At 40.9% G+C, this 20,721-nt stretch overlaps 2 protein-coding genes across 2 annotated transcripts; one reads left to right on the forward strand and one right to left on the reverse strand.

Moving 5' to 3' along the window:
• Positions 1 to 1,305: 1,305 nt before the first annotated feature.
• On the forward strand, positions 1,306 to 3,779 carry pgam2 (phosphoglycerate mutase 2 (muscle)). The gene is made up of 3 exons (XM_079551662.1): positions 1,306 to 2,074; positions 2,225 to 2,405; positions 3,382 to 3,779. Exons 1-3 carry the CDS (start codon positions 1,556 to 1,558, stop codon positions 3,549 to 3,551), a joined length of 870 nt encoding a protein of 289 aa, XP_079407788.1. The 5' UTR covers positions 1,306 to 1,555; the 3' UTR covers positions 3,552 to 3,779.
• A 1,131-nt stretch (positions 3,780 to 4,910) lies between these two features.
• Positions 4,911 to 9,935, reverse strand: LOC306959983 (syntaxin-2-like; the record flags this gene model as incomplete). The annotated part of the gene is made up of 8 exons (XM_079552241.1): positions 9,733 to 9,935; positions 9,548 to 9,647; positions 7,998 to 8,072; positions 7,602 to 7,675; positions 6,012 to 6,120; positions 5,692 to 5,765; positions 5,177 to 5,314; positions 4,911 to 5,099 (listed from the first exon to the last, which is right to left on the reverse strand). The coding sequence occupies exons 1-8, from the start codon at positions 9,763 to 9,765 to the stop codon at positions 4,911 to 4,913; spliced, it is 792 nt and encodes a 263-aa protein (XP_079408367.1). The 5' UTR covers positions 9,766 to 9,935.
• Between the last annotated feature and the right edge of the window lie 10,786 nt (positions 9,936 to 20,721).

The following is a 20,721-nucleotide window of genomic DNA, read 5'->3' on the forward strand; positions in this document are numbered from 1 at the left end:
TGCAGTTGCAGCAGTCCCTCCCACCCCCGTACTTACCTCCAGAGTGCCCAAACAGAGGTGTGTTTAGCAGTGGGGGCTGTGTGGTCCATACTGTAAGCTGACTCATCGTAACAGTTGATGATCACACAAACTCCCTTGTGTACACTTTTCTCAACCCAACAGCACTCTGACAATCTGCGGCAGGGCTTTTCTCTAGCTTAAGCAGCCTGAGGGAAATGAAAAAAGAGATGAGTTTCTTTCCTCGCAAACCAAAATCATATATGAAAATTGTGCACAAAACTGAGAAAATAAACACTTAAATTCAATTTGAGGAGCTCAGGCTTACTCCTGTATGTAACAACAGTCATTTCCGTGTGCTTATGTGATGAACAAGATATTCTGTAATATTGAAACTCTAAACCTCTGTGGATAATTCATTTAGTGCACTGGATAGCAAGTCCTAGACTGCTACTATAAATTATGTCGCCCAGAATGGCAAAAATAAATTAAGTTAGAACAGGAAAAAATCTCACGCACCTGTGCCTTCTCTTACGGGCATGTTCCAAATAATGATAAATAGAAAGTTGTTCAATTCCAGAGTGGGGTCTTTCTGTGGTGTTTGCATGTTCTTTGTGTAGGTCCCCTTTAGCTGCTCCGGTTTCTCCTAAAAAAACATGTACAATCGGCTGATTCTGTGGCCAGGACGCCCCAGAAAGAGAGATTCTGAATCTCAGTGGGACTTGGTTAAATAAAGGTAAACTAAACAACAAGTATGTAGTAAGCATGGAGATGTTAAATGACTTAATAATCCCATAACTGGACTCAAGTCTCAGCTGAAACCATCTAGTTCCAATAGGACAACAGATCTGTTTCTTTGTGCTGCAGTTTGGCATCTTGACAGCGGTTCCATTACGCATTGTTTCTATAAAGATCCATTTGTACATATTATGGGACACGGTGCTAAGACTTTGCTTCACTCACTGAATTTGTTTTGCATTTTTGCTGTCAAGTGTCATCAGATCATTATTTATTGTCCTCAGGTCCGAGTATTGGCTCATTGGGCTTTGATTTTGAAGCTTTGACCAAAACGGGCCAGTCACAGTTGTGCCAGTGATTGTGAAGCAGCTCCTAAATACTTTTCCCCTTTTAGAATCTGAATCATCAGCACTGTCATTGTCACTGATTAAGTTCACAAACCAGGAGTTTTCTTTTATTGAAATTATGCAAACTGTAACTTTGGTTAACAGTATTATTAAATATACTGGTAAGTGCATGCAAATGTTTGTGTCCACTGAACACATCTGTGTTTTGACTATACACGAGTGCAAAAACTACATTATCTTCATGAATTCCATCTCCTGTAGACTCTGATCTTTACACTTTTGTTTCACAGACGTCACTTTAAAAGTCATGTTGCTATTTTGGCCTAATACCTGACCTCTGCCCTTCGCAGCCAAACATTCACACCAGCTTCTTCAGAGTCTGGCTGTTATTGGTTTGACTCTGTGTCCCTCACAGAAGCTGCCGCTCCTACAGGTGGCTGGGGAAAGGGGCCAGCCTGCTGTGCGCTGCTGTCATGCACGCTGCTATAAAAAGAGTGGCATGTGGGCCGGGCCGCACTGTTGGTCGGCCGGCGTGTGTGAACAGTTCAGAAAGGCTGAGGATAAGTGCTGCAAACATGACTGCAGTTCATCGCTTGGTTATTGTTCGCCACGGTGAGAGCTCGTGGAACCAGGAGAACCGTTTCTGCGGCTGGTTCGATGCCGACCTCAGTGAGAAGGGCATGGAGGAGGCCAAGCGTGGAGCCCAGGCCGTCAAAGACGCGGGCCTGAAGTTTGACGTTTGCTACACCTCAGTGCTCAAGCGCGCCATCAAGACGCTGTGGACCATCATGGAGGGGACAGACCAGATGTGGCTGCCCGTCATTCGTACCTGGCGCCTGAATGAGCGACACTATGGTGGCCTCACTGGTCTGAACAAGGCGGAGACTGCGGCCAAGCACGGAGAGGAGCAGGTGAAGATATGGAGGCGTTCATTTGACACCCCTCCTCCTCCCATGGACAAGGACCATCCCTATCACCAGATCATCAGTGAGGTAAGACTGGCGGAGAACAAAAGTATATTTAGTTGATACAAGGACTGCATTACAATCCTTAACTCGATGAAGCCTTTGTGTCAGACCTCACAGCATGTTCTGTATGAGGTTTTGTGAATAATTTACATTTCCTGTTGTGGATATCTATAGTCTCGCCGCTACAAGGGCCTGAAGGCCGGTGAATTGCCCACCTGTGAATCCCTCAAAGACACCATTGCCCGAGCCCTGCCTTTCTGGAACGAAGTCATCGCTCCTGAAATCAAAGCTGGCAAAAACGTGATCATCGCCGCCCATGGCAACAGTCTCCGCGGCATCGTCAAGCACTTGGAAGGTGAGTTAGAAACGCATTCATAATAGTCTGCAGAGAAAGACAAAAGAAAAACTGAGCATACACAAGGCTGAACTGCACATTTGAATACAAAACTTTAAAGTGAATGTGACACTTGCCACACACACACTAGTGATTATGGTGTTTATAAATAGCACCGTGGGTTTGTGGAGCTCAGGGACAGGGCAGGCACTCATGAGGAGGGGTCCGGTTACAGTCATGACCTTTATGAAGAAAGGTTGTGGGCACTGACCAAGTGGCTGGACATGGAGAACACAGACTAGACGTGATATAAGCAGATTTGGATAGAGTAGCTAAAGTATTTACTCAAGTGCGAGTAAAGTTCATGGAAAATAATGTTAGTTGTGACCCAAATAATTCCTCAAGGGAGAATTACAATATATCCAGTACATGCGTACATCCAGAGTACTACACACCTCTGGATATAAGCAAAAGGGCACCAGCAAATGCCAGATAAGAAGGTGGATTTCAGTAATTCAACCTCCGTCGTGTTGCCTGTATACGCTACGTTTGGTTATGGCATGTAGATATTTGAATATATCATTGACCTTGTGGCGTTTGCAATGCATTACCAGTCTCAAAAGTGACTTAAATGTACTTATGGACACCAAGCACTGCCTCACACATACAAGTGGCTGGTCGTACAGGCACCACCAGGTCTACAAGCCTAAATCAGGTCCAAATCAGTACAAGTATTGATTGGATAAGAACTTTTTAGTTTGTTTGCTGGGACTGTAGTTCTTTAGTCTCGACTTTTTGCAAGCTAGAAGTGAAAGTGTGTAGATTTATATTGACCTTATGTTGCCGGTACACATTAAAGGCATTAAAACTGTTTTTTATTATTTTTATTATGGGACAATTGCGCTAGCTCCCACACACCTCAGCACCACACACCTGCATTACGCTCCTAGGCCACTACTTACCCGTCCGCCTTGTCATGTGTCCTGTGCCTGCGCAGGTATGTCTGATGCGGCCATAATGGAGCTCAACCTTCCCACTGGAATCCCAATTGTGTATGAACTGGACGCCGACCTCAAGCCCGTCAAGCCCATGTCTTTCCTGGGGGACGAGGAGACCGTGAGGAAGGCCATGGAGGCTGTGGCCGCTCAGGGCAAAGTCAAGAAGTAAAAGTGCATATAAAAGAGCAGAAGGACCCAAGTATCAGTCCAAGCTTTGTTCACTAGTGCTTTACCAAACATCCATTCCAACAAGTTTTAGTCAATTCTATCACAGTGTGTGGCGCAGTCATTTCTCACTGTGGAGATTCTCAGCCTTTTTGAAATCGTGACCGGGCCCTATTTTTGAGGGCCTCACCGCCTGGAATCACCAATAAAACATGTTTTTTTTTTTTGTGTACATGTTTCTGTACTTTCTAATGTCTATTTTGCTCCCACTTTCTTCAAATTACACTGTCATGCCGATCCGTTACCTCCTACTCGAGTTTCAAAAGTGGGGAACAAGTGCGAAGGTGCAGTGAAATTGAATCCGTGATGAAGGGGAGAGGAGCAGTGTCTGATAGGAAGAGTCAATGGGTTCATTTTGGCAGTGCTCCTGTGATGCAGGCAAAAGAGGCAGTCGAGAATTAGGCTTTGTCTGCCCCTAGTGTCAGAAACAAACATTTTTTATTTATTTTTTAAGTGGACACACACGTAGCACTTTTCATTGCATTTTAGCGTCATGACATATAACGTTAAATACTGTATATATAGGTCTATGTACAGATGTATAGGGGCAAAGGACTATTTAGTAACTTTATTTAACATGGACAAACACGATCATTTCAACACTATAAGATAAGAGAGGATGGGCGGGTCATGGAACTTTTGCAAGCAAATTCAAAGTGAGATTTTAGGTTGTGATAATTTTAAGCCATTGGTGATATTTAGTTGATCAGGTTTAAAGAGGGAAAAAAAACTTCAGGGGCAAGTGCACCTCCTACTGGACAGTGAGAGAAGGCATGTTTAAAATAATAAAAAGTTACAGAGGAAGAAAATTGATCGACAGCTTGAATTTTAATAATTTGCTAGAAACTCTTGAGGTTTTCAGATAAATTAAGGGCATGCATTAGGTTGGGATTAATGTGTTATATTCAGCTGGGAAATATTCCGCGCGAAAAAATAAAAAGGTCTGCAAACATGTAAAATTTACTGGGGGAAAAAGTCCAATCTACACACTCTATCTGTTTTATACTACAAGCTTTACACTCTATTCTATAAACGTTTATGGGAAATTCTTACTGTTTTTTCCTCAAAATGACTTTTTTCAAATAGACTTTTCTTTTTTTAAATAAGCAAACCTTGTTTACTTACGAAAACATGAAATTACAGAAAACAATGGAGTAAGTATACAGTATATTCACTGTCATTATCTTCTGGACAACATTCTGATACTTCAGATACTCCACAAATGAAAGATTGAAAGTAATTAGACGATGCGAGCAAATAAATTAATGAATCATTTAAACAAAGTGTTTAAAAAGTTTCAGGGTTAAAGCTTTGTTGTACTTTGATCAGAGGCTGTTTTGGAGTGTTTCCGGAAGGATCTCAGCAGGCTTGGTGGGATCAACTTGAAAGAGCTTTTCTTATACTCAATCGCTTTCTCCGTCTCTTTTTTTGAATTGCCAACGTAGTCCACAGTGCCCACCACATTCTTCTCTATGTTGTTCATCAATTCCCCCTGGCAATAGAGCAAACAATACAGATAAGTAAATATATAATAATAGAGGCGTTTTACAAGTCCTACAGCAGTCTTACCTGAACTTCCACCAGCAAAGCAATGTCAGTGAACATTTCATGCAACTCTCTGATGCTGGACTCCAAGCTCATGATGTCAAAATGGCGGGACTCAATCTGATTTAGAGCCTGGCTGGATAGTGAAGAATCACTTTGCACCTGCGCACATACAGAGGTGTGCGGGTCACTTCTTGCACATGAAAATACAGTTTAAAACAGAGCTACACAACATTGAGGGGCATTAGCAACTGAGAGAAGATGAAACCTAACTTTTAAACTAGTACAAGAGTCATAAGTATTTCAGAACATGTTGCTGTATACTTCACTGTCCCCTTAGGGAAATTTGCCTTCAGCAGTCTTCAAAGCTACTGGGGAAACTTGTCAGAGGCAGAGACAGTCTGAGCAAATGTAATAAGACCCAATGGAGACAGAACATTTCGTGGTTTGGGAAGGTTTATGCGCTGCCTTTCTTATTGCAGTTTTGATGTGTGATTAAAAGTGCAGCCAAAGCTCATAAGGACAAAATGTTGACTTACATCAGATATGAAAATTGCAAGACTGTCACAATTCAGCATCTCTTCCAACGCTTCATCCGTAGTCACTTTATCCACTGTGTTTTAAAACAAACAAAATGAAATATTTAGAACATTTTTAGCTGCAAAATGGACGTTAGTGATCTGCTATGCGTCCTCATGAGGCACCTTGAAATGTTTGAAATAAATAAAATAATAATCCAAGTTATTGATAACGTTTTGGCAAAGGATTTCAAAAATACATTTAATTAAATTGATGTGCAGGTACAGTCAGGACATTGTGCAGAGTAAAGGTGATCTCACTCTCTTGTTTGGCAACTCACCAATCTCCAGCTGCCTCTGAATCTGAGCTTTGCATTTGTCGCGAAAGTCAGTCTGCATCTTGTAATAGCGCTTCATGACCTCCACATAACTCCACGTCAGGTGGGAGTGCTAGAGGAAAAAATACAGAATGTGTTTGGACGATTTTGCATCATTTCAAAGGACAAACATACCTATTACTATGTGGATTGTATGTGGGTAGATAAACATATAAATTAAATGAGCGCAGGACTGATTTTAAGAAAATAAAAAAACGATGTAAGTTGGGCATTCTGTTATATTTGTCGGCAGGCTATTCCGAAACTGACCTCCTCTCATGTACAGTAAAGTTTGTCCAAATGTTGTGGAAATGTTGAGCTCATGTAAATGTAGTGTGTGTTTTTATGGTTTATTCTTTGTACGTTTTTTCTAGCCAGTTTATGATTTGTCGGTCAAAAAGGTAGCGTTCACATGACTAAAGAGCCCATAGTTTAAAATTGAGGTGGAGGGCAACTGAAAATTCCATGATGGTAACTATGGTAACTGGCAAACTGCAGATTTCTTTGTCATAGCTTTTTATTACTGGGAGAATCCACATGAAAGAAAAACTATCTCAAAGTTCATTGTCTTCTTTGCCAGGACATATGAACCAATGTCCAATTATTTCCTCATAAATTGGTGACAATATTCAAAAACGTGAGCGTGATGTTGTCCGGTAGAAAGGACTTTCAGACATAAGAATAATATGTCAGGTTTGTGAATCGAATCACTGTCAATACTGATGAGGTTCAACATTTGGACATTTTCGTTTTGAAGATTTCTTTAAAAAACTTCTCCCATGGAGTTGTATTGGCCCCTGCCCTCCAGCTGACATTATGACATCATCACATTCTAAATCATGAACGCCACCTATTACATCAACTCTAAATCATATATCAGACAGTTATGTTCATAGTTACTTAGTACTCAATTTACTTGAGTAATTAGTTGGATTGCAATTTGTTTTACTTATTCTGAAGTAATTCTTACTCAAGTCCACCTCTATCCACCTAAGGATGTAATAATAATGGTAAATGATCAAATTTTAAGATGCCTACTGCTCCTTACGGGTTGCTCAGATACACAATTGTATGATGACAAATACAACACTTTACTTTACTACACTACACTTCACTGGCATGGGGCTTTGACAAGTCCACAGCAATCCTGTGGCAGTAAAAGCTTATTGTATTATAGATGTGAAATTAAATAGAACATTTATTCTGTATTAGTCATTATAAAAGGGGAAAATGTGATTATCTTTTGTCATAACACCCAGCCCTTGTATAAGTGATGCTGTAGTTTAGTTTAGTTTAGTTTAGTAGTTTAGTTTAGTTTAGTTTATTTGACCAACAGATGCATACAGGTATAGTATACATATAACATAAGAAAATAGTGATAGTGTGGCATATGATAGAAAGCTCACAATAGTTATGTTTGTACTGGCTCTCATTCGTCCAGGAAGTATTCATAGTAGTGAAGCTTTAAATTGTCCAACAAAGTCGACCATTTAAATCTTCACTACGATGGCTAACAATAGTTGACTTTATGAGGATGAAATAACCGTGCATTACCTGGTTCTTGTAAATCCGCTGTATCACGGAAACACTTTGGCAGTTTTCGTTTGTGGGTATGTCACTCTGCATGGCTGTGAAATCAAATCAGTTAAACATAATTAAGCAATTAAGTAGTTAGTCCTCACATATCTTAAATGGTTCAAGCTTTGTTAATCTCACAGTAATGAGAAGCTGAGAGCAGCAGAGACTTTCCCTCGACAACTAATTTGCCTATCAAATACTGTATATTGCACCGACTCTGAGTGAACAAACAAGCATGCTACAACTGCTTATGTGTTTTATGCTGGGTTGTAATGATGACACAGGCATTTGCAAAAGAAAATATCATTCCAAACATTCAGAAATAGCTTTCACAAGACAGAGCAGCACTTAGAGTTGACTATATGGACTTACATTTTAATTTGGCTTGAACCAAACTTGAATTCTTTCTGATTTCGTTGTTCATCTTCTCCAGCTCACTTGATATTTCTAAGAATACAGCAAAGATAATTAATACACAATAAAACATGCTGTCACATACATAGTCAGGCTAAGGCTGTAGAGTTTGGGAATGTGGATAGGCAAGTTTTCTTGGCGGAGGGGCTCGATTTTCTTTAGTGTAAACAGACCGAGGGACGAAGCTGCTGATTATTTGCCCAAAGTAAAGCACAGCACTGGAAAAATGACCATCATGAGATAAATGACTTAAAATTGCTTGAATAAAAGTTATTCTATGTTGAATTTGAGTCGGGTTGAACTAATCCAAGATACAAATGCTATAGCACCAATGGAACAAGAATAAAACCCACTTGAAATGACACAAAATTTCTGAATTAAGAGAATAACCACTACTAGAGGTTATATCTAAAAACAAATTTAAGACCAAATCTACTCAAACCTTAGATTTAATCTCTTAATTCAAGTAGATTTATGTCATTTCTTCCTTAAAACGATTATTCTTTTTCCAGTGCACTTCCTTCAAATGCCAGTGTTGTACATAATATATGACCTAATTGGGTGCATTGACAGTATTTCTACCTTTTATTCTCCTATTTAACTCTAATAATGTTAAAAGTACTCTCTGATTTGTGTGACAATGTTTCTCAAAATCATCTTGAGGGCCAGAGGTTCCGTGCTGAAGGGCCAGATGTGGCCCTCGGGCCTGACGTTGCCTACCCCTGCATTATGGGATAAGCAGCAATTGTAAACTAATGGAGATTTTAAAAGTTGACATTGAACTCTATAGAATTCGGGAAATTGCACAGTTACCATGGAGATCCGTCATCTTTGCAGCTGCTAGCATACATTTCCATAGACAAACATTATATTAAAACAGTATAAAAAGTGGAGAAAAAAGCCTTGGAACAACTCCATTAGCTGCTGAGTTACTGCTGGCAAATACATCTAACTCACTGTGGTGTTCAAGTGTTTTAATGTGAACAATAACTCCAGTATTTTAACTTTTAAAATCTCCATTAGTTTACAATTGCTGCTAATCCCGTAATGCTTAGCGATATGACGTCACATTCCCGAACTCTATACAAAAGGAACTGAAACAAACATATATTTATTTCTTCTTTTCATTATTAAAGAGGAACTACAAACATACTACTGCTATGTAAACGGTCCTACAACAAAACCAATAGAGTTCGGGAATGTGACGTCATATCGCTAAGCATTATGGGATTAGCAGCCATTGTAAACTAATGGAGATTTTAGAAGTTAAAATACTGGAGTTATTGTTCACATTAAAACACTTGGACACCACAGTGAGTTACATGTATTTACCAGCAGTAACTCAGCAGCTAACGGAGCTGTTCCACGGCTATTTTCTCCACTTTATAAACTGTTTTTAGCTAATGTTAGTCAATGGAAATGTATGCTAACAGCTGCACAGATGGCCGATCTCCATGGTAACTGTAGACTTTGATCAGGCCCACTTAAACAAGAGATTTGTGACTTACTCTTGTCTTTGTTTTGTGAGGAGAGTATAACCCCTTGTCTTCTCCCCACTTCTTCAGTTTGGTCAGTAATTCTGTCGATGAGACCTTTCACATCCTCCACCTGTGCACGGACACAAAACAAAAGCTTCATCCTGGCTAACAACACCACAGAGCAAACAATCTTTAAACGAATTATTCCTACCCACCGTCTTGAAAAAGTGCTCCATTTTCACGTTCATAGCGCCAAAAATGATCAAAAGGTAAACAGATCCAAACTTTACAGCAGAGTATTAGTTCAAAATGTGTCCTCTCATTGGGGATGCTGCCATATGCCTTTGAGCCACTCCCGTGCGATATTCTCTACAACGACTTCCTATTCTTATCTTTCCGGATTATACAAACCTAACTGCGTCGTGTCTCTTACGGTGTTTACGAGCTTGCGTCGGATTAAAGATAAATATACGTCGCTTTTACGATGGGTCACGTATTTACACAATAATAACCGTCACCTGCAGAGCGCACACCTGCGACTACAAAGGGCTGCAGTGCGCATGCGCAGACCCGCCTCTCTGGCAAAAGGCAAACAAATGATCTCACTCACCTCAGCCGGAGTTCCCTTTCGAAGTGAGCGGAGCATGACATGGAGAAGTGGACATGGCTCGCAGGACTTAATAATAATAAAATAAAAGAAAAAAGAAAACACAAAAACATCAGACCTACTAGCGTTGCGCCACTAGAGGGTGCTGTCACGTTCACTTTCTATGACGTCATCAATGAGTCATTTATCACGCTTTTAACCTTTATAGTAAACAAGCCTTTTACTGTACTACTGTACTATACATTGCTTAATAAAAAAAATAATGATAACAAAATAAAATAAATATAAAAACTAAAGAAGCCTTTTCTGCTGCCATCTCTTAGTTCAGCTTAACTAGGATTGAGATAATTTTACCTAAAACTTTTACTTTGTTTAGACCTACGAAGCCTACTTTTTTTTTTTTCTTCTTCTTTTTTTTTTTTTTTTTGTTAGGAGCACTAATGCACGTCAGGGTATAATTGCAGGCTGTTGATTTCTACTTTTGAATGGAATGACCCTATGTTGTTACGACAAACACGCTTGTCATGGTTCATCGTCTAAACTGTAGCTGTGAAAGACACAGAGTAAGATGTCTTATGCAATAAATGCTATCCTTGTAAAAATGCTTTAAACAAATGTGCTCATTATGCCGAATACAGATTAAATTATGGACTCGTCAGGTGGTAAATTAAATAAAATTAAATAATAGGCCCAGACCTTGTCTCAGTGCAGTTTATGATCACAGCCACTTGAGGGCAGTATAACCCTTCAACACAGAAGAATGAAGATAGCTTACACAGTTCATTTCATATTGAGGCTTTATTTGATGTTAAGGTTGCATTAAATATGTACAACATATTCAGGTGAAACTCAGAAAACTAGAACATCGTTCAAAAGTTCATTCATTTCTGTAATTCAACTTGCAATTTGAAATATATGATAAGACTCATTAATTACAAGGTGATATATGTCAAGCCTTTGTTTGTTACAATTTTGATGATTGAGGCTTACTGTCCATTTTCAAAATATTCAAATGTTATGAGATTTTTCATTTGGGGTTATGTCTGAGCCAAAATCATCAAAATTACAACAAATAAAGGCTATACATATCTCACTTCGCATGTAATGAGTCTATCATATATTAGTTTCACAGTTTAAGTGGAATAACAGAAATGACTGCACTTTTTAACGATGTTCTAATTTTCCGAGTTTCACCTGTGAGCAGTATATGCAAAGAAATGATCCACTACGATCTATAATTGATAAGGTCTGTCTGTTCAGAAAGGTTACATCTGCACTGAGGAAGAAAAGATGATGTCTTTTGTCCTGACTGGCACAGCAGTGATAAGGGAAGGGAATCTTATTTGTATAGCGCTTTATAAGACACAAGTCACACCCAAGGCTCTTTACACATGAGAGTTAGGGGGCTTCATTCACTCCATGCTTCTTTGACCTGATGCCTGGTTCATGCTTCACAGCCAGAAGATGTTGCACTGCAGATGCTGGAAACATTCTTCAAGTTCCGTCTGCCGCCAACAAACTGAACATATGGGCAGCAGTTTCTGGATTATGGAGTCATCTTCTGCTCAGGTGAAGCTTTCAAGCACAAGAACTGGTGATGAGGCCTCAAATGCCGCTCACTGGTCCTTTGCCCCGGGCTGTCAGTGCTAAAGGACGCGTCAAATACTGAAGACGCATTCACAACTGCGTGATAGAAGAACAGCAGAAATACTACAGCCGATCAGCTTTTGAGTAGAATAATGTTTCAGAATGTGATCCATAACCTTAGTCCACGCACTCCCTTCACGTTGTCAGTGGGGTTGAGGTTAATGCCCTCTGCAATCCACTTCACTCTGTCTTTATTCAAGCTGCGAAATTGCATTGGACTGAAAAAGCACAATAAATTCAACAAGTTCGCTGAGACAGTAGGAAAGCTAAATGAGAACAAGAAACGAAGAACTTATTTGATTAGTCAGAATAAGCATGGACAAGTGAGTGGGTTCATATTCGTGAGTTAATATGGGCAAGTATGCCAGGAACCTGATTAGGGGAGCGATTGTGAAGAGGAAGAGATGGACTTTGTTATTTCTCATTTTCTTCCAGAGATTCGATCAGGTTCACCTTGTCACTGGGACCTCGGTTTATTTTGAACACAGTTGTTTTTTTTTGGCCAGTCGTGGAGCAGATCCTTTAGTGACCTTATATGAAAATGAATAAATCTGATTAAATCTCTTGAAATTTGGATATGGCTCAAATGAACTTTCTCTGTGGTGCGGTTAATGAGTTGTTTACTTTAGAACACAATTTAGTATAATAAGCTGCACAGGGACGAGTGCTGGAATTTTACAATGTCACAATTGCACATGGATATCAGGGGCCAAAAGTAAAAAAAAAAATATTTATTTGTATTAAGTATTCCTCCTTCCTTTCAGAATCCGAATCCGAATACTTTTTATTGCCATTGTTTGTAAACAGGCTCACAAACAAAGAATTTTCAGATAAAAATAAGCTATAAAACTTTAAACGGTAGGGCTATAGGGGCGTGCATAAAGAAGATTAAAATAGAGAAAAAAGAAGAAGTGAAATATGGTAAGACGACAACAATTGACATGGAACAACATTGGATTTACATATGTGTAGGTGGATAAAGTGATAGCAGCAGATCTAAGTGTGGACATACTATAGTGCAATAGAGCAGATTACATCACTGGTACGCTGACAACAAAGAACTGTAAGTCGTCACAACTTCCTAACTGTCTTGAATGCTGTCGGTCACCGCTACAACAAAAACAGGTCTCACGCTGTAATATTTGGTTGGACCTCCTTGATTACAGCACACATTCACTCTCTGCTTATGTATTTGACTGCAGAATGACAGCAGAGTTGGCACCATTCAGACCTGGAGAAGAAAGTCTGGCTGCTGCTCACTGCTAAACAGATTGTCTGAGCTGCTCAGGTTGTTGGATGGCTCAAATGCAAACAACACATTACATTAAGACTGAGGTTCGTCTAACAGCTGTGGAAAAGAATTGCAGGTCACCAGAGAAAGACGATATTTTTATTCCAGTGTTAATATGCAGAAGTTAACAGGAAAAAACAAATGTACACTCAAGTATATATACAGGCCTAATTTTATAGAGCCCATTATGAAGCCTAGGTGTGACCTACCTCCAGCCAATGATCATGTCAGCCAGGGCCACGCCTCCACCTCATTCTATCAGTGCACCTTCATCACAGCTAATCTTCGCCCTCGGTGCTGCGTTGAAGCCTCCAGTGTTCATTGCTCATCTGCTTCCCAGGTGTGCTGCGACCCACCTCCACGCTTCACCGCTCTTCTGTACACGGCTTCACTGGTCTCCCATACCACCACCAGTGTCCAGGCTACAGAGGAAGACATCCCTAGCGCTAACATAACCATCCATGCTAACTTTAATCCATATCTGTATCGATGTCTACTGCTGGGGTCTAATCACCAAAAATATATATGTCAGTAAATATTTTGCTGCTTTTGTCTGTCCAGATTGAAATGGGCAATCCAGAAAATGCATCACAAACTGTTTTTGATATCTCGAAAATGGCACAGTGTGGAATAGGCCTTTGAGTTACAAAGTTTGAACATTAAAAAAAATAAAATAATAAAGGTTAGATTTTTTTGTTTGCAAACAATGTACAATTTTAATCTGTGTTGAAATATATTTATACATTTTACAATCAGATGTATGATTAAAATAGAAGCAAAGAGGTCTGTATGCACATTTCAGCCACTGTGTATTTTGTATACACATAGTATTACTTGAACTTAAATAATCATTCTAGAGTTCATCATTGTAACTATAGAACACACAGGCCTGACATCATTTGACCTCTGGTGGGCACTTTCTTGATCTTTAGTGAGCTGTTGCTTCGTCGGCTCGTCCCTCTAATCACCTCGCCCTTCCCCGGGTTAATTGAATCCCTCCCTGAGGTGCTTTCTGATCTCTTCCCTCTTCCCAGGTGGCCATTTTCATCAATATATATTCTCCTTCCGTATTCCTCTGCCATTATCACCTGTCTGTTTAATCATCTCGGCTTGTCCTATCACCTGAATCCTTTATTTATTTTTGCCCGAAGCAATATGACACGGGAAGCGCTGGGAAGGGGCAAAATCGGGACAACGGGAATTAATTGAGGTGCTTGAAGGGATGACAGAAGAGGTAAGTGAGGCTTATTCCGCAAAATCCACTTTAAACAAGACTGCTCAAGTTGGCATTTGACACAGGGAAAAAACTGTGATGTATTTTTTATCACATATGGCCACCCACTTGCTGCATTGTGCTCAGCCCCTTGGGTAGTTGGTGGCTTGAGTTTGTCATCCTTCAGCACACATGTCTTTTTGATGAATGGGGAGGCCAGAGAGGAGGTTAAGTGAAGATAAAACAGAATAATAATCATTTGTATTCCTTTCATAGCCATGAAATGCACTTCTTGTGGGTAATTCATATTTATACACAAGTCCCTGAGAAGGAGTGTCACACTATTTCAAATATTAGCCTTTGAGATCTAAACTGCAGGGCAAACACAGGAATACAAATCAGTGATTTTTTAACTTTGACTTTTCCCATTAGCATCGGGATACAGGAATACTCAAACGTGTATAAATCAAGCAAACTATCCATCCATCCATCCATTTTCTTCCACTTGTCCGTTTCCGGGTCGTGGGGGCAGCTGCTGGAGCTGCCCAAATCACATTGCACCAGCCCCCAATGGCTCCTCCTGCAGGTGGTGGGTCCACAGAAGGACGACCTCACGATTAAACCGGCCTATTGGTCTCTCATAAGGGGCTTCTGAACCGCTCTTTGTCCGACCCGCCACCCAGGACCTGTTTGCCATGGGAGACCCTACCAGGGGCACGAAAGCCCCCGACCACAGAGCCCCCAGAATCATTCGGGTGCTCAAACCCCTCCACCACGTTAAGGTGGCGGTTCCAGGAGGGGATCAAGCAAACTAGTTAAACAGATATGTTTATGAGATCATATATTTGAAAGTGTAATAATTTACACTACTTCACACAGGCAAGTTGGGTGAATTGTCATGCACAAGGACACAACAACAGCCTGAACTGGCCAGAGCAGGATTTAAACCACCAACCTTTTGGTTTTAAGGCGCCTGCTTTATCATGTGGGCCACTGGCATCGCAACATGAACAGCTGAATGTAAGCGACGAGGGTTTTTGGTCACAGCGGGGCACTGTACGGTCTGTTGGCGCCCCCCGCTTCTACTCCATAGTTAGCAGTTAAGCGGCGTGAATGCCGGCAGGTGGAAGCTGCTCTCTTGGCCCGATCGCTGTCCGCCGTTTGCTGCTGTGTCTAATAGCCGTGTGCTGTTAGCTGGATACTGCCTGGCGGGGTGCCTGAGAGAGCTCCACTATGGCTCAAGAATAATGCTCTATAGGCGCTGCTGGTCAATGCCATTTTATTATTTATTAATTAACTGTTCATTTCACTTTTGTATCTTGATTTGGGATAATAAGTTAAAGCCAAGTCTGTGAATCTGTTGCGTCCTCCTCCCCCATTACAGTTCCTCTTTTTGTCGGGGTTATTCTGGTTTCAGCATCATTCTTCCCAAGTCAGGTGGGGCCCCCTAGCATAGTCGGTCTGTTCTGGGGCCTCATTTATAAAGCTTGCTACGCACAACATGTGTTTGCCACTCCTCTGCGTCGAAAGTGGCAAAAAAAAGTCAAACATCGCTTTTCAGAAACACTGTAAAGTCATGTTTGGTGCTCTACAGAAATACTTTTTCATTTCATTACACATATTAGTGTGGCAAGGCGAGGGTTGACTTCGATTTTACTTTAGCTCTAAAATGCCACAACGCCACCCCAGGAGTTTCACCTGGAGATTTTACTAAATACAGACAGACAAAGCACAAGGCCACAGGTTCGTTCTGATGTAAAATGACAGGCAGGCAATGTCCATATTACAAAAGTTTGCTTTATTTTTCTATAAGTTAAAAACATCTATTTGCGTTTGTTGAGTTCCATTTCGAAGCGCACAATTTGTTACCTTTAATGCAAGTTCTGTACCACTTGTCCATAATTTCAGTCCTTTATCCAGTACCAGGTGTTCATTACTTCAATACACAAATTCGTAGCCATTCGGTTGCACTTGTTCCAGAGCGAAGAGAGGACCAGACAAGACAGCAGTTTCCATGCCTGAAGCTGCTAACAAAACGAGGGAATCCTAAGCGGTCAACAGAGGACTAATGAACTAATCTGTGGACATGCAGTGGTCCATATGGGTTTAGGTCCAAAGCAGGGGTCACAATGCCCTTCAGAGATGATGCCGTCTTTATGCACCGCGGCTCCACTGTCCCCTCACACACTGAACCACTGCCTTATCCCACACAGAACCCGAGTACACGTACAGCAATGAACTGCAGGTTTGGATGACTTAAATGTCGCACAGAGTTTCAAACAAAGCTGAAAAATCAACAGTCTTAATAAGGCTCTTTTACGTTCTAAGCGTGTTTTCCAATGGTTTTATTGAGAGATGCCATCAGTGCCATCAGAGAAGCTTTTGTCACTACGTCAAAACTAATTATACATGTGAAAATAGAAAATGAGCGCTGCTAAGGTCCCATAGGTGTAACAAGTTGTAGTAAACTCACGGGTGCTCTTCCAAGGAGCCGATAGTGCATGAGAACAGAAGAGAGACTGACTGTGCGTGTCAAAAGCAGTCAAAAAAGGTGTGGAGGCACTCCGGAGTAGCGAAAATTAAAAATCCTTTATTAGTGCATGGACAAGTAGGTTAAAAAATGCCAACGCGTTTCGACAGCTATGTCTTCATCAGGGCGAGTTTTGTGAATGAAATTGCTTACAGGTGTGTTAAATACCCGAGAGGGCTCACGTGAGGTGTCAACATAAAATCATTGAGACATGGAACAAGGCAAAGAGCTTGTTGTTACATATGTTCACAGGACATTGAAGAAACCTTCACATGTAGGAAAACACATGTGAAAAATATAATAAAAAACGGAGCTTAGTATAACCGCCCCTATGGATATTGAACATGAGCACTGGTGAGAGGACGACAGTGAGAATGTCAATATTTACATAGGACACCATAGAGGATCAGGAGACGGAGACAACACAAACGGAACCGAGAAACCGCTCTTCCGAAATACAAAAGTTTTGGCTGTGGAGAAAAAAGTGTCATAGAAAGGGGGAGAAATCTATCTCCTCATTGAGGCCCGGGGGGCTGGTGGCTCCCAGAGCCTCGATCCAAAAAGTTTCTCTCTGTAGGAGCCTTTTGAGTCTATCACCCCCCCTCCAGTCATTGGGGACCTCCTCCAGGACCATTACTTTGAGATTGTTGAGACTAGAATGGCCACTGTTTTTGAAGTGTTTAGCCAAAGGATAGTCCAAATTTTGTGTTCTGATGGCATATTTGTGTTCGGCGAATCTCTCTTTTAGTTTGCGTTTGGTTCGTCCAACATAGAAGCTTCCACATGTACAGTCGAGTCTGTAGACGACATATGTGGAGTTGCAGTTGGCGAATGAGTGACAATGGTATGTTTTAGAGAGATCAGAGTTAGTGAAGGTGGTAGTTCTGTTGATGTGTGAACAATGAGTACATGAGCCACACCTGAAGGTACCTATGGGCTTTTTTAGAAAGGTAGTGGGCTTGTTAGCAGGTGTGTAGTTCCTTACTAGTTTGTCCCTTAGAGTTGGAGGCCGTTTGAAGGAAAACAGTGGTGGATTGGAAAAGGCTGGGCCCAGAGTGTGATCATATGAGAGGATGCTCCAGTTGTTGTTGATGATCATTTTGATTGTGTGGGCCATGGTACTGTATTGTATAGGACAGAAAATCCTGTTCAGTGGTTGAGGCCACTGAACCTTAACCTCGGCCGAGGCAAGCCTCCAGGGGCTATAACAAACCAACACTCAACATGGCCTTATCTAAAGCAAGAGACCTTGACCGCCCCAGCCTGCTTTAAAGAACACATCGGCCTCAACCACTGAACAGGATTTTCTGTCCTATACAATACAGAACCATGGCCCACACAATCAAAAGGATCATCAACAACAACTGGAGCATCCTCTCATGTGATCACACTCTGGGCCCAGCCTTTTCCAATCCAAAGATTTCTCCCCCTTTCTATGACACTTTTTTCTCCACAGCCAAAACTTTTGTATTTCGGAAGAGCGGTTTCTCGGTTCCGTTCGCGTTGTCTCCGTCTCCTGATCCTCTATGGTGTCCTATGTAAATATTGACATTCTCACTGTCGTCCTCTCACCAGTGCTCATGTTCAATATCCATAGGGGCGGTTATACTAAGCTCCTTTTTTTATTATATTTTTCACAAGTGTTTTCCTACATGTGAAGGTTTCTTCAATGTCCTGTTAACATATGTAACAATAAGCTCTTTGCCTTGTTCCATGTCTCAATGATTTTATGTTGTATTGGTCACATTGAGGCACGTGACACCTCACGTGAGCCCTCTCGGGTATTTAACACACCTGTAAGCAATTTCATTCACAAAACTCGCCCTGATGAAGACATAGCTGTCGAAACGCGTTGGCGTTTTTTAACCTACTTGTCCATGCACTAATAAAGGATTTTTAATTTTTGCTACTCCGGAGTGCCTCCACACCTTTTTTGACTGCTTTTGACACGCACAGTCAGTCTCTCTTCTGTCCTCACACTAATTATACATGCTTGCCCCCAGTGGTTTTTCTATTCTATTGTGTTGAAGTAGAAAACAAAATCCGATAATCTATATTAATCAGCTTCCAAACCAGATAAAGTCTCCTGGCTCCGGCTTCACACCAACATGCCTGAAAGCAGTCTATACTTTACACACGAGAAGCTCACTATCTTTGCGGATCTTCAATAGAGGAGATTTTCAAGTCCATTGCCTCCACTTTCTCATATCGCCTCTTCGACCGGGGCATTATGAGATTAGCAATAGTCCCTGCATGTGTATGTACGTGTGTCAATCCTATAACGCCCCCCCCTGCCACTCACTCTGATCTACTGTTAATTAAAGAGTGCCATGTCGGGGCTACTGGTTCATTCACAGGACAAGCGCTAACAGTTTGATTCTCTGATGCTTTGAAATGTAAAGGCTCCATCACACCCGTGCACACTGGCTTGTTTATGCGCTGCTGTACACCGCGACCCACTGGATTTTCCCAATGAGTGGCTTCCACACCATTAGAAGAATATAAACTGCATGCATCACACTGGAGCTATATTTCGTGTTGTGCTCAGTTGCACAGAGCCAGGTCCATTAGCCAGATTAATTTTGGAGGAAGGATGATAGAAAATGGGAAAAGTTGAAGGGATGCTATAAAAGAAGAAATGAACTCAAGCTCTTTGTAGGAGTTGACTTCAAGCTTTTACTCTGACACCTTTGAATGTCTTGCTATTTTGTAATCAATATTTTTAATTTTCTTGGAAAGACATATTTATATATACATAAGGTATTGACCGTTTAGTTTAGTTTATTTGAGCAGCTTACATTTTCCTAATATACAATTACCTTAAAATCACAAAAACATACCGAGGCAGTAAATAATGGAAATGTATGAATTTGGACTTTTGTGAGGTTATACAAAGATGCTAAATGGTTTCAAGTCTGGAAACTGCTGATATACTTTACTCAACGTATGTTCAATGCTTATTTTTTTCCAATACACACTGATATGTGTAACTCATGGCAACACAAGGCAGTTGGCATGTTTGGCGGCATAGGGCACAGTGGTTCCCAACTGTTTTTCAAATTCAGCTGGAGCTACACACACATCATAAAAAGACACATTTGCATTTTTTTCTCACTTTCTGACATGAAAGTTAACTTTTATTTTTTTAGAATCTTAAAAATTATTTCTATTTGTCAAATTCCAGAAGAATGAGGGATAGCATTTTCTACACAACTATTCATTACTTTTTACAAAACCAAAAGTTTACATACACTGTGATACACTACTACCTTTAAACAAGGTAGTAGATCATGATGTCATGTCCTTGGAAGCACAAGTCTGGTTCATCCTTGGGTGCGATTTCAAGACACTTGAAGGTTCAGGTTCATTGGTTAAAACAATGATGGAAATGACCAGTCATTGTACAGATCAGAAAGGAGGCGAGTTCTGTGTCCCAGAGATGAACGTGCTGTGTCTGAAACGGGAATATCAACCCAAGAAGATGCTGCATCTGGTGAGAGTTTGTCATTATCCAGAGTGAAACGAGTCCTGTCCCGACATGGGCTGAGAGGGAACTCTGCCAGGAAGAAGCTCGTACTCCAAAAGAAACATTAAAAAGAGAGATTGGAGTTTGAAAAAAAGGATACAGACTTTAGCCATAATGACAATCAATCTCCATGGTTTGGAGGAAAAAGGGTGAATCTTTAAAGCCTGAGAACACGATTGCACTGGGGGTGGCAGCATCATGCTGTGGGGCTGTTTTGCTGCGGGAGGGACTGTTGCACTTCACAAAATAGATGACATCATGAAGAAAGAACTCTATGTGGAAATATTGGAGCAACATCTCAAGACATCAGCCAGGAAGTCAAAGCTTGGGGTAGATGGGTTTTCCAAATGGACAATGACCCAAAGCATACGGCAAAGACTGGTTACAAAG

Source organism: Gobius niger (genome assembly GCF_951799975.1).
Source record: "Gobius niger genome assembly, chromosome: 2".
NCBI lineage: Eukaryota > Metazoa > Chordata > Actinopteri > Gobiiformes > Gobiidae > Gobius > Gobius niger.